Below are 15,179 nucleotides of genomic sequence, written 5' to 3'. Positions count from 1 at the left end.
CAGTCTATTTTAAATCAGATCTTGTGTCTCTAAAATTTCTAATGGCTTCTTATGGCAACCAAAGTAAAATTTGAATTCTTACCTCAACTTTCTGGTCTATCGGTTAATAATGCGGATTTTATAATCAAAACACGGTAATTTCAAGAGAAACATCAAAAGTACTTTATTCAAAGTAATGTCCATCGCTAGCTACACTTTTCCCCCATCTTTCAGGTAATTTGTGGATACCATCCCAATAGAACTTTTCTTGTTTTGAGGCAAACCATTTAGAGACCCAATTTTCCACTTCTTCGTACGGTTTGAAGTACTGCTCAGAAAGTGCGTGTGCCATCGATCGGAACAAGTGGTAATCTGAAGGAGCAAGGTCTGGTGTATATGGCGGGTGGGTTAATACTTCCCAGGCAAGATCTTTTAACATGTCTTTAACTGGTTTTGAAGTATGTGATGGTGCGTCATCATGAAGCAAAATTACTTTGCCATGTCTTCTGGCAAATTCTGGTCTTTCACGATCAAAGCGTGGTTCAAATTGATTTTTTGTTGTTGGTATCGATCAGTATTAACGATTTCACCTGGTTTTTGAAGCTCATAATTCACCACACCTTCCTGATCCCACCCAACGCAGAGCATTGTCTTCTTTCCAAAGCGATTTGGCCTTGCAGTTGATGTTGATGGTTGACCTGGACCAACCCATGATTTTGTGCATTTGGGATTCTCAAAATAAATCTACTTTTCATCACCAGTCACAATTCGATGCAAAAAAGACTTTCTTTTGTGCCGTTGAAGCAACATTTCATTGCTGACTTTGCGGTTTTCCATTGGTCTTTCGTTCAGTTGATGTGGCACCCATTTTCCTTCCTGTAAAATCTTTCCCATTGCTTGTAAACAATTGGAAATTGTTTGCTGAGCAATGTTTAATCTTTCTGCAAGTTGTTTTTCAGTTTGACACACATCTTAATCTAATAATGCTTGTAATTGTTGGTCTTCAAACTTTTTCTGTTGACCTGGCCATTCTTTGTCTTTCACATTGAAATCATTACTTTTAAAGCGTTTAAACCAGCGTTCACAAGTATTTTGAGATGGAGCATGTTCACCATAAGCTTCCTCAAGTATTCAGCAGCACTTTTCTTCAAAATAAAGTAATGAATTAAAACTTTCCACAAATGCTCTTTTTTTGGCACAAAATTCGACATTTTTAAGTGTAAAAATATCTATGATCTTAACACCTTCAGAAAATTTGACACATGAAGTTTTGAAGCTTGCTGTCAATACAACAAAATAGCATACATATCAAATCACATATATATCAACTTATGTGTAACTCCATCTATTGAAAAAGTCCGCATTATTAACTGGTACACCTAGTATGCCATTTCTCTAACTTTATCTCCTTCCACTCTCCTTTTTTCATTTTTCCTCCAGACATACTAGTCATCTTTTTATCCTCCAAATAAATTTAAATTATCTGAACCTCAAGTTTCTTAATTTATAAAATGGAAAGAAATATTTGTTTTGGCAGGACTATTGCCAAGTACTGAACAAAAATACATGTAAAAGCATACAAATACTGTTAAGTGTTATACACATGTGGCCTGATGGCACTAACTTTTCTTTTTCAATTCTTACTCTTTTAAAATGTTTCTTGCCTTAGTTAATGGGTTAAGACCCAGTATAATATTGAAGTGGGATAGCAGGTAAACTTGTCTAGTTCCTGATTAACCATTAAGTAGGCTATTTGATATGGTTAAAAAAATATTGATACTTTTTAAAATCAGATTAAGGAAATTAAGTTTATTGTATTGTTTCCAGTGGTATTTAGTAATATAGTAGCTTCTGGGAGGATAGTAAGAAGTTTAAAACAAATATGCTTTCTGACTTTATGGAACTAGCAAAATGGTGAAAAATACAGTAAGTCCTTGGAAACACTTTTCTAAGGAAATCAAATGTGTGAAATTTTTTATTTAAACATTTTTATTTCACCAGATATTGAGTTTGCCATATATGCTTTTTTCTCTTTTATTCAAATGTGTGAATGAAAGAGAAAGAGGCACATCAGGACATGGTTATTATATAAAAAGATTATGCTTTAAAAATTTATTTTAGAGATCCTTTTGTTTAAAAAATTTTTACTAATTCATTTGAATAGGTATTGCATATACATTTAATATAGGCTTTATAAAAGATTGTCTTGCAGTCTTCATTTTTTTATTTTTTTAAAAATATTAATTATTTTATAAAATTCTTAAAACAAAAATACAGAGTTTTATTAGGAAACTGTCATGTGAAAATGTTTTTAAAAATGTACAAATATTATTTTCTAATAATTAACAAATATGCTCCCATTCTGATGGGTTAATGGTTTAAAAAATATTCACCTAAAAGCAGTTATCAACTTCACAGGTACTATTGTTCTTTTTTCTGGATAAACTGTGACTGGCTTACTAACAATTTCCCTATTTTATTTATTTTTTATTTATTTATTTATTTATTTATTTATTTATTTTAAATTTCTTTATTGATTAAGGTGTCATATATTTGTCCTCATCCCCCCATTCCCATCCCACACCCCTCCCCATGGATGCCCCCACCCCCCTGTTGTCCTTAACCATTGGTTAGGCTCGTATGCATGCACACAAGTCCTTTGGTTGATCTCTCCCCGCTACCCCCACCCTCCCCTACCCTCCCTCTGAGGCCCGACAGTCTGGTCGATGCCTCCTTGTCTTGCAGTCTTACACATTTTTTTAAGCATAAAGTCAGGCTATATATATATATATATATATATATATATATATAATCTGAAGCTATTTGTCATGTGCTTGCCTTTTTTTGTTTGTTTTATTTCCTTTGTTTTACAAGTTGGAAAGTATAGATTACATTAAGGGTTGGCAACTACAGCCTGTGAGCTAGGTCCTTGTATAGCTCATGATCTAGGAATGGTTTGAACATTTTTTTTTTTAATTCTTTATTGTTGAAAGTATTACATATGTCTCCCTTCTCCCCATTGACCCCTCCCTGGCCACTCCCACTGCCCAGCACATGCCCTCACCCCCTAGTGTCTGTGTCCATTGGTTATGCTTATATGCATGCATACAAGTCCTTTAGTTGGGTTTGAACATTTTTAAATCATTGAAAAAATTCAAAAGAATAATATTTTGTAGCATGTTAAATTTGTATGGAATTCAAATCTCTGTTTTTATTGAAATACAGCCATGCCCATTCATTTGTGTTGTGTATAGCTGCTTTCATTTTATAATGGCAGAATTGAGTAGTTATGACAGACTGTACTGGTGCTCTCAACACTTCAGACTTGTTGCAGCATGCATGAAAAATCACAGTGACATAGTTATAATTTGACAGCATTTCAAGTGCCACCTGTATTTCTGTATTGTGACAATTTTATTTTTTTGTTACCAGTGCATAGTATTCATCATGTAAAAACAAGAACAGAAAATTGGACTTTGAATGTTGCACTTTTAGGGCACAAGGGAGTGTAGATTTTATTGTAAAGCATTGTGTTTATTATGCACTGACATTATAGTTGTGCTAAAAGAATACAAATATACATTGACATAACTATACTAAATACTTATCATGATATTCCCAACTCACAGAAAAGCAATTGTCAGAAAATTAGAACATTTAAAATGGAATATCTCATCATAGTAAAATTTCTTCGTAAAAATAAAAGGTGAAAATGGAATGTCTACCAAAGTAAGCAAAGAAAGCCACTTACCAATGGTAAATTAATTAAATTGTGTGTGTTTGCTGTAGCTGAAGAAATGTATTCAGAGAAAATATATTTATTTGACTAGTAATATTTGGCAAGAACAGTTGCTTGAAAAATTGAGAACATTGGAAGTAACATAGTCAGTTTAAAAACAAGGCAAATGATTTCAAGTGATCTTCCTCAGCTCTTGATGAATTGACAGATGTTACATATACTACTCAATTGTAGTTTACTTAAGGAGTCATTGCTAAGCTTGAGATGACTCAAGAATTAGCCTCTATGAAGAGTCTGTAGAACAACTCCTGGAGAGAATATTTGTTAAGTTGAAAAAACACACACATGAACTCAGTACAACCTGAAGTGGAATCTGCTAAGATGCAACTTTTGGTAGTAAAAATATGTGTGAAACAGAAAAAGTTCGTGAAACTCTAAGGTGTTTGAATTATATGGTTATTCACTGTACTGTTTAACAGCAGGTACTTACAGATTATATTTGAATTTACATGTTATTGAACTAGTATTGTCAATGGGGAGCTTCATTTGCTCTTATAGACTTAACCATAATCAGATATGTGAACTTTTATCAGAAGTAGAAGATGGCCGAAACGGGTTTGGTTCAGTGGATAGAGCGTCGGTCTGCGGATTGAAAGGTCCCATGTTCAATTCCGGTCAAGGGCATGTACATTGGTTGCGGGCACATCCCCAGTAGGGGGTGTGCAGGAGGCAGCTGGTCGATGTTTTTCTCTCATCGATGTTTCTAGCTCTCTATCCCTTTCCCTTCCTCTCTGTAAAAAATCAATAAAATATATTTTAAAAAAAAAGAAGTAGAAGATGAATATCTTGACCTATTCTACCACACAACAGTTTGATGGTTTAGCAGTGGTAAAGTTTTATTTGCTATTTTGAGCTCAGAGCCCATATTGAAATTTTTCTGAGAGGAACCACCTTCAACCATTGGCTTTGGAAATTAGTTTTTGCTACAGACTTGATAATGGTTCTTAATGAGTTAAGCTAAGATTTCAAGACAAACAATCCCAATCCTATATGTGAAACCTATACTGCCATAAAGACATTTAGAAAACAAATAACATAATGACAAAAAGTAATTTTCTAAAAAAGTGCTATGAAAAGCTAAAACAAGAAGCAAGATCTCCATTACACACAAATTTGTAGCAGATACATTATTTGAGCTCAAACTACAGTTTTAGCAATTTCCCCCCCTGAGCTCACACAACTATAAAGGATATTCCAATATTTCAAAATTCATTTAACTGTATAATTGAGGAGCTTTCACTTATCTTCAGTCAGAAGTGGTTAATTTATCATGTACAGTGCTGACATGATAAAAGGCAAATATCAAGAAGAAAATAAAAATAATGATTCGGGTTGATTTCCTGAGCAGGATGCAAGGGTGATTTCTTTCCCGGGTACTTGTCCAGATGGATTCGAAGAATGAAGCCATGGACAAAAGGTGATAGGTGAAAAGGGTGGAAATTTATTGGAAGCAGATACAAACTCCCATGTAGGGAGAGGGTCCCAAGGGGGTAACCCACTAAGCTCCTTTTTTTCTAAGGCTTATAAATGCTGTAGTTTTTTTGTCTCTTCATGCTCCCTTCTAATTGGACCCCTCCTGATTTTATGACTCTGTGCTTTTAAATTGGTCAGTCTTTGCAGAATATCAGCTTCAAAGTCCAAAACCCATGTGGTGCCCCCCTTTTCTCTCTCTCTTATCTTGTAACATCTCTCTATCTCCTGTGAACATGTTTACCTTTTCCAGCATTTGTTGGCATTTCTCTATCCTCTGTGAAAGTATGTTTCCTTTTTCCCCACACTTGATTTTTCTTGATCCTCTGTGAATGTGTGTCTTCCTCTCCCCTCATCCCGTGGCACCTTTCTATTCTCTGTGATTGTATGCCTTCGGGCGGCTCCAAGGCCTCACCTATGCATTCCTCCCCCATGGACACTCTTTATTCCTAAGACTCCCTAAACCTGTCTATTTTATCCCTAAAATTCCTTTCAATAATATGTTTTAAATTGGATATTCAGATGTTTGCTATCCCAGAACTTGAATGAAGAGAGAATGTTATTTTTAAATTTAATTAAAAATTAACAATTTAAATGTTTAAATCAAGGTATAACTCCTTTTTTTTCCCAAGCTGGAATAGTATTCCTCTTTGTATTAATTAAATATTTTTAGATAAAAATTCAAAACCTAAAATTAATTTGTAAAGCAGATGTTGACAGTATTTCTAGAGAAAAACTAGGAACCTAAAATACATTTGTAAAGCAGACATCGACATTCATAATTCATTTGAATTGATTCTTTACCATGCCAACCTAAAGCAGACTAATCTTAGAAAAGTTTAATTTTGAAAAGTGAAGAGAGTTCTCTTCCTTTCCAAGTCCCTCCTCAGGTATAATACTATAGATTTTCAAAATATTTTCTTTATTAGTGCTCAATACCTTGAAGGTTGAATAACTTAGTAAAATATATTATGCACTTATTTCCTTGTAAACAAAGAGAACATTTTTATTAGCAATATATAAAAAGATTTGGTATTAATTTTATAAATTTGGGTGGGATAACGAAAGGAAGGAGAAGTAACAGTAATGTTTCTGAAAACTGAATAATATATTTTTAAATTTGGAAAAGTGTTGTAGTCTGTGTTAAGGCAATTTTTCTCTATACTTAAGTAGCTTGTAATATACACTAAGTGGCCAGATTATTATTATCTCTGAACGCATAATAATCTGGCCACTCAGTGTATACCCTATATAATAAAAGACTAATATGCAAATTGTCCCTTCGACCAGGAGTTTGACCAGCAGACAGGCTGGCCAACTGCCCATGTCCCCTCCCCCTGGCCAGGCTGGCCGGACCCCACCCATGCACGAATTCATGCACCGGGTCTCAAATATATATATGTATATACACTGAGTTGCTAGATTATTATGCGTTCAGAGATCATAATAATCTGGCCACTCAGTGTATAATATAGGCAAAATATGAAATATATATGGGTAAAGATTGCAGTCATTTTTATCTGTACATATCAGTGAGAAATACTAAAATGAGAAAGTTTTCTTGCAGTTGCTTAATATTTATCATTTGGCAGGATTTTTTGTTTAAGTATTTTAATATCTCACTTAGCTTTGATTTAAATCTCTTTTTCTAGATGAAGCATTGGATGATTTAAAATCCCAGAAGAAAAAAATAGTAAGTTAACTTTTACTTAAAGTTAATTTATGTAAAACTAATAAAGAACTGAATAATGTTTATATGTTGTAAGTAATGACTCTTCTAAGAAACAAATATGATTTTAGATAGCATTTTAATGATGAAGCTAAATTATGAATATTTTTGCTAGTTAATGATGATTGACAGGAAAAAGTAGCTAAATGGACTTTTGAGATCCTGAGAATCTATATGGAAGATGAGAAGTAAGTAAATGAATCATATTAGAGGACTAAATAAGGCAAAGGGATGAAAAAGTGGTGTCTAGATTGATTATTGATTAGGGGCAAAAAAGGACCAAACATTTACATATGTCAGTTCTTAAGTTTTCTTGACATGATAAGGGTAAGAGAGGGAATCAAGAAGATTGATTGTAAAAGACAAATTTAACATGAAAAGACTTAAGAAAGGGGGAAAGAGAGATTTTTCCCCTTTTGGTTTCTTTCATTTTTTGTCAGCAACTCAGATTACTTGGGTAGCTATTGTGGGGCCAGTTAAATGCATCCTTCGGATATGTTAGAAGGAGGGCTAAGAGTGAGAGAAAGGGCCCTAGATATTTTGAGGTTTATATATTAGTAGTCTCTAATAAGTTAATTGAACTTAGCTTTTGACTTGAATTTACATGTACTTTATTCATGTAATTATTTTTGAAGTATGAAAATGGTAATTGATAGTACTATCATGTTAATTAGATGCAAATGATGAATATATTTTAGTCTAAATGTAATATGTAACAATTATGTATGAAATAAGTAAAATTAATATGGTTAAGATTAATGTTAAAAATTGTTCTGTGAATTAGTAGTAAAAGACATTGGTCTTGAGGGTTTTAAGTACCTGAAAAATAAAGAAACTAAGTTCAAAAGGCTTTCTTATCTGTTTTGTTTAGTGTTTCTTCAATGTTCTATGAGGTATTTATCAAAATTGCATTAACATTTTTCATGGTCTTAAATTGAAACAGAAATATTTTCATTATATTGTATTATGTTTCTGGCATTTTGTACATTATGGAGCAGCTAGAATTCAAAGTGAGGAAATACTTCACTTATGTGGAATCTAAAGAACAATGTAAATGAACAAATAAAACAGAAATGGAATCATAGATACATAGAACAGACTGATAGTTGACTGAGGGGAGGGGAGTTGGGGGGCTGGGTGAAAAAGGTGAAGGGATTGAGAAGTACCGATTGGTAGTAACAAATTAGTCATGGAGATGTAAATTGCAGCATAGGAAATATAGTCAATAATGTAATAACTATATATTGTGCCAGATGTGTACTGGAAATACTAGGGGGAACACTTTGTAAAGTGATTGTCTAACCACTATGCTGTACACCTGAAACTAATACAAAATAATATTGAATATAAACTTTAATTGAGAAAAAAACCAAAGTGAGGAAATAATGATGGTTCTCAGTAATTAGAAGTTGTGATATGATTGATATAGTTTTCTGATATGATAAAAAGGAGCGGGTTGTGGTGGTCAGAGCCAAGCCCTGTATGTACTAAAATGGAGAAGTATTGATTAAAGTAGAAAAGACAAGGAAGACAAAAGAAAAAAAGAGAAAAAAAACACAGAAGAAAATAAAAAATTTCAAATGATGAGAAACCATTCCCATATTAATGGCATCACATCACTGGAAAACAATCTTGGAGCAAACTTGGAAAATTCTATGAAAGGGCAAGGCAAGCTATTTACTAATTCTTTAATAGCCATTGAAGGACTCAAAACATAAAAGGTGCTTCATTTAGGCCTGACAATTGGAAAATTCATTTCAGGGTTCAATAGTTGAATATTGAAATGGATTATAAAGCATTAGTATTAACAGAATAGTTCAGTATGGCATTTTTCTTATAGTATGATTAAAGAAAAACAAGTTGGCTGTTGTAACTCATTTTATTAGAAAAATAAGTTGGCTGTTGTAACTCTTTATTAATTAGGGAACACAGTTTACATTGACTTGAATGTTGCTGGTAATAATACTGTTGCTACTGGGAACTAGTCTCTGGCCTTTATGGCTGGAGCACTTAACAAAGCTGCTTTGTGTGAGTACCTTTACACTTTGTTTAGAACAATAGGTTTGTTAAGGGTGAAATAGTAGTAGGCCAGGGCTAGCTAATGATTGTGCTGGTTCTGAGAAGAAAAAGAAGGGACATTAGTTTGAGCAAAAGCTAAATAATCAAAACTGATCTTGTTCATTGATGTTTAAGTTTCCGCTCTACATCTATAGCTTTAAAAATACTTTTATTGTTGAAATGTCTGCAGGAAAATGACTATCAGTCTAAAATTATCCAACTCCTCAACCTTCTCTCTCTCTCTCTTTTTTTTTAAAATATATCTTATTGATTTTTTACAGAGAGGAAGAGAGAGGGATAGAGAGCTAGAAACATCGATGAGAGAAACATCGATCAGCTGCCTCCTGCACACCCCCCACTGGGGATGCGCCCGCAACCAAGGCACATGCCCTCGACCGGAACCGAACCCGGGACCCTTGAGTCCACAGGCCGATGCTCCATCCACTGAGCCAAACCGGTCTTAGCTCAACCTTCTCTTTTATTAACAAAATTAATACACTATATTTACTACTTGATATTTTATTAAAGGTGGTTTTCTTAGGGAATGCATCTCTTTAATATGATTAGATTTATAATGTAATGTGTAATTTGTAAAAGTATAATTTTTAACAGTGAACATGAATTATCAATTGATTAAAAAGTTAAATTACTAAAAAGTTAAATTACTTAGGAAGATGAGTAACATCTTAATAGTGTTTTAAATCTAAGAACTTAATGTAAATATTTGCTTATTAAAATAAAGCTAGGAATTAAACTTCAGTTATCTAAAAAACTGCCAAGTCTGGATGTGTATATTTTGCCACTCACATATTTTGTGGTCTTTAAAATTTTTTTTAAAGCATTGTTCAGTATATAATCCCTCTGCATCCATGAGCATCCTATCAAAACAATTCAAAATCAAGATAGAACACATGAGTCAAAATGACCTCTTTAAATGGCTTCATGAAAATGCCATGTGTTTTCCAAGATAGCATTTCTATGTGTAACTTCTTTCTGGCATTTCTCAGGAAATTTACCAAATCCTGAAAAAAATCAGTTGAGAAATTGGAAACATGGAAAAAAGTGTTATAATTCTCAACTACAAATATTACTGGTTCAAAAGAATCCACTAATGTCACGAAATGCTTACATTCTGAGCTGTAAGTTAATGTGGACATTTCTGGGAACAGGACCATGTACAAGAGAAGTGGAATAATCTAATTAGTCAGTCTTGCTCTTGTGTCCATGTTATAACTATGTTTTATGGGCCTGTCTTATTATTAATGGTGAGTTGTTCTCACAAATAAATATTAGTAAGCTCTATTTAGTGCACTTTATACAAAATCCTGCAAATGATATTTCATGAAATAAATTTGGAAATAAAGGATGTCCTTAAATTGGCAATTTCAGCATGTGATTCTGTGTAAGGTTGTTAACTTCATTAGATCTTTCAAATATTACATTTTTATATTATCCAATAATGTTTGCTGGCATCTTGCAGTGTTTGAATATTCACCATAGGCTACAGATCTCTGTAAATACTTTAACAAAAAAGTGCAGAGAGAGAAAAGTTGTGACTATTATTGTGAAATACTCCTATATGAAATCAGAAAATGATGTAAAATCTGAATTAGTCAATACAATATTGATTTCAATAGCAAAACCCAAGTCAGGGTAAACAGACAATATTTTCATTGTTGTAAAAAGATGAGTTTAAATGTCGCAACATGTACCCTAATGTTCTGAATTGAAGATGCCTTTGAGCACATTCTTAATAATTTGACCTAAGCCAATGCAAAATGAAAGAAATTTTTCTACATTTGGGATATTTGTCATGAAACAGAAATCAAGAATATTGGCTAGGGCAATTAATAATTTGTATATTTTAAAATTTCATTTCAATAATGATAACTTAAATATCAAATATGTGTAGAATCATCTTTCAAAATTAAAAATAAATTTTAAAGTTTAATCCTCCATTTTTAATTTTTTAAATTGATAGAGAGGACGGGAGAGGGAGAGAGAGAAACATCAATGATGAGAGTATCATTGATTGGCTGCCTCCTGCACGCCCCCTACTGGGGATTGAGCCTGCAGCCCAGGCATGTACCCTGACCAGGAATGGAATAGTGACCTCTTGGTTCAATGAGTTGATGCTCAACCACTGAGCGACACTAGCCAGGCTCAAAATTAAAATGTTTTTGACATTTATTTTGTGTTAGTGTTTTCTTTTAGGAAACACACTTGCTTAAAGTCTTTCTAGATGATTAAGAATGGAGATGTGCTTTGGACCCAAATCTTTTCTGACTTCAAAGTTTATTTGTTTATTTTCTCCTTAGTCTCCATTGCCCTAGGAGCTATGTCTGTAAAGATATTGCTATGACATATGTCTACTATTTTGCTGCCTATGGAGTCTTGTAGCATTTTTATGGTTTCCCATCTTACATTTAAGTCCTTTAACCATTTTGAGTTTGTTTTTGTGTATGGTGTAAGTTGGTGATATAGTTTCATTTTTTTTTGCATGTATCTGACCAATTTTCCCAGCACCATTTATTGAAAAGACTGTCTTGACTCCATTGTATGCTCTTGCCTCCTTTGTCAAATATTAATTGAGCATAATAGCTTGGGTTGATTTCTGGGTTCTCTGTTATGACTGTTCTTTTGCTAGTACCTGGCAGTTTTGAGAACAGTGGCTTTGTAATATAGCTTGATATATCTGGTATTGTGATCCCTCCAACTTTGTTTTTCTTTCTCAGGATTGCTGTGGCTATTCGGGGTCTTTTTTTATTCCAAATGAATTTTTGGAGAGTTTGTTCTAGATCTGTGAAATATGCTGTTGGTATTTTAATGAGGATTGCATTGAATCTATAAATTGCTTTGGGTACTATGGACATTTTAATGATGTTGATTCTACCAGTCCATGAACACGGTATGTTCTTCCATTTGTTTATATCTTCCTCTATCTCTTTTTTCAGTGTCCTGTAGTTTTCCACGTATAGGTCTTTTACCTCCTTAGTTAAGTTTATTCCTAGGTATCTTAATTTTTTTTTGGTGCAGTGGTAAATGGAATTGTTTTTTTTTAGTTGCTCTTTCTGTGAGTTCATTATTGGTGTATAAAAAAGCCATAGATTTCTGGGTGTTAATTTTGTATCCTGCTACATTGCTGAATTCATTTATTAAGTTTAGTAGTTTTTTGATGGAGTCTTTAGGGTTTTCTATGTACAATATTAGTCATCTGTGACTAACGACAGTTTTACTTCTTCTTTTCCAATTTGGATGCTTTTTATTTCTTCTTTTTGTCTGATCGCTATAGCTAGCACTTCCAGTACTATGTCTAACAGGAGTGGTGAAAGTGGGCATCCTGTCTTGTTCCTGTTCTTAGGGGAAATGCTTTTAGTTTTTGCCCATTGAGTATGATGTTGGCTGTAGATTTATCACATAATGCTTTTATTATGTTGAGGTATGATCCCTCTATTCCCACTTTGCTGAGAGTTTTTATCAAGAAAGGGTGTTGGATTTTGTCAAATGTTTTTTTCTGCATCGATTGACATGATTATGTGATTTTTGTTTCTCAATTTGATGTGTCACATTGATTTGCGGATATTGTACCATCCTTGCCTCCCCGGAATAAATCCCACTTGGTCATGATGTAAGATCTTTCTAATGTGATGCTAGATCCGATTTGCTAGAATTTTGTTGAGGATTTTAGTATCTATGTTCATGAGGGATATTGGCCTGTAGTTCTCTTTCTTTGTGATGTCTTTATATGGTTTTGGAATTAGGGTAATGCTGACTTCATAGAAAGAGGTTGGAAGTGTGCCTTCCTCTTGAATTTTTTGGAATAGTCTGAGGAGATAGGTTTTAGTTCTTCTTTGAATGTTTGGTAGAACTCCCCTATAAAGCTTTCTGGACCAGAGCTTTTGTTTGCTGGACGATAGATATTTGATTATTGCTTCAATTTCATTGGTAGTTATCTATATATAAATCATTTCTATCACTACATAAAGTTATATTGCTACAACACTTGTCTAAAACATCAAACATTAATTTGTAGAGATTAGGGATTCAGTTATTTGATATTCTATATAGATTATGTTTATTTGGGGATATATTCTATCATATATCCTTTCTCTAACCTCATTACCAACTTTTCCCCAACTCTAAAGTGATATTTCCTTTACATTAGAAGATTAAATTTCCCTGCTTTGAGAATTTATTATAATTTTGAAATAATTAGGAAAATGTTTTAGTTTCACTAAACCTAGGTTAATAAATCATTCATCTAAGCACTTAGCTGCTTAAATGTTAAATTGAGTTTTTCATGAGGAATCTATTAATTACTATTCTGGCAACATATTTTTAACTATTTTTAATTTGGTATGTGTGTTCTGTGTTGCATATTAAAATAAAAGTCCTTTGGAATATGACATTTAATAAATCCAAGGTGCTATCAGTGGTCACTGAGAAGGAAAAGGTCCTGTTACAATGTTTGCAAGAGCATTTTATTCCACACATTAGCTATTTGTTATAACTATGACTGTCTTGTACTAAACTTAAACTTTTTTTGATATTGGACCATAACTGCTAAAATGATACTTTACTAGTAATTACTTTAAAATTAAACCCAGTATTAACCCATAAAGTGACTTGAGTGCATTGTAAATAAAATGCTATAATAATGAAGTATTTTAATTACAGTCTCTAGTGTGAGCATAGAACTCAGTAAAATTTTAACTTTAATTATTAGAATGTTCATGTTTTTTTTCTCTTTAAAGTTATTTGATTCTAAGTATAAAGTGGGGGAGCTTTAGCTTTTAAAGTAACTTGAGCAAATTCCATGGCTGTTCTCCCAGTTTAGTGAGTGTTCACTGCATTTGCAGCAAGCTAATTGCTTCTGCTAATAAATAATCTAAAATCGATGCTGACAGCAGTTAATTGGCACAGAGATTTTATTTTGTAAAGCTCTTGGCTAACGACCTTCTTTAAATTAATAGCATTAAGTGCTATGAGGAAATAAATCTAAGGAATTGCCTGTCATTTGCTTGTCATGTCTAATAACTTCCAATAATGATGGCTGATAGATTTTTGCACATTCCATTATTGAAGTTGGTGCATGTAATTATTCTCCTCATTATATGTAAACAATTAGCAATATTTGGTATTTCCTTGCAGTAAAACTGTTAAATACAAGTAACATATTAGAGGTTAGAAGTCATTTTAAAATCTGGATTTTAATTATTTGAATGTAGGAAGTCTTTCATGCTATCTGGATATATTATGTGCTGTTTATTTTAAGCCTATACTTGAACACTTTTTGAATGGGACTTATAAAATAAGTTGTGTGTGTTTTAAAATGTGGAATTTATGGAAGTTTTTGTTTGCAGCTTGAAGAAGTCATGGAAAAAGAAACTTATAAAACAGCTAAATTAATTCTTGAAAGGTTTGATCCAGACTCAAAGAAAGCAAAGGTAAGGCTGTGATACCACTACTATTTTATTATAAATTGCACATTGTAATAGATCACTGTAATAACATTATTGTAATTGACAGGAGTTTGAGCCGCCATCTGCTGGACCAGATGTAACTACAAGACCCGGACAAGGTAAATAACTTTGTAGAAACTGCTGCTGCTGTTGGAAAGATCCATATTTCCCCAAGTGAGTTCAAAAATGTGTTAGAGGTGTATAAAAACTTATGTAGAATGCTTTTGTGTTAATTTTTATTTGGTAATTTGGGGTATGACTTGGAATGATGGCAGTATGTTTATCTCATTTTGATTTTATAGGATTATGTTGACAGATGTTTTCTATTGAGACTAAATATACAATTGGTTTAATTTTTTGAAATCTAAGTAATTTAAACAATATTTTAAAATTATTTTTTCTCCTCTAAGTAAGGATTTCTTGGAACATCTATTTTTAAGAAAATTTTTACATTTTTATTATTTTTTGAGATTAAGTTTAATGAAGGTTTTTGTCAAATTTGAAGTTTCTTCTGAAATAGCACTTTTATTTAGGAAGAGAAAATAATTTAGAAATGAGGAAAAAATTGAATTACTGCTTTCTAATAACATTAACTCTTTTGGAGGTTATATTGCCAGATTATTAGTGAAATCATCACTATTATGTTATTAATTATTATGTAAACTTTAAAAGTCATTATTTT

The 15,179-nt window shown here is 32.7% G+C and overlaps 1 protein-coding gene across 4 annotated transcripts in view; it reads left to right on the top strand.

Moving 5' to 3' along the window:
• LNPK (lunapark, ER junction formation factor) overlaps nt 1–15,179 on the top strand; it is a 77,441-nt gene that overhangs the window by 22,540 nt on the left and 39,722 nt on the right. For 3 of the 4 annotated variants that reach the window (XM_008138533.3, XM_028140922.2, XM_054723461.1), the window contains exons 6-8: nt 6,901–6,941; nt 14,399–14,482; nt 14,565–14,616. In XM_008138533.3, coding sequence (XP_008136755.1) covers nt 6,901–6,941; nt 14,399–14,482; nt 14,565–14,616 — 177 coding nt within the window. Of the gene's footprint in view, nt 1–6,900; nt 6,942–11,887; nt 11,944–14,398; nt 14,483–14,564; nt 14,617–15,179 lie in introns of those variants that run through there. The other variant, XM_054723462.1, reaches the window with a different exon arrangement.

The sequence above is a fragment of the Eptesicus fuscus genome, chromosome 11, assembly GCF_027574615.1.
Source record: "Eptesicus fuscus isolate TK198812 chromosome 11, DD_ASM_mEF_20220401, whole genome shotgun sequence".
NCBI lineage: Eukaryota > Metazoa > Chordata > Mammalia > Chiroptera > Vespertilionidae > Eptesicus > Eptesicus fuscus.
Note: the sequence above shows the minus strand (reverse complement) of the source record. Positions and strands in the feature narration are given on the sequence as shown.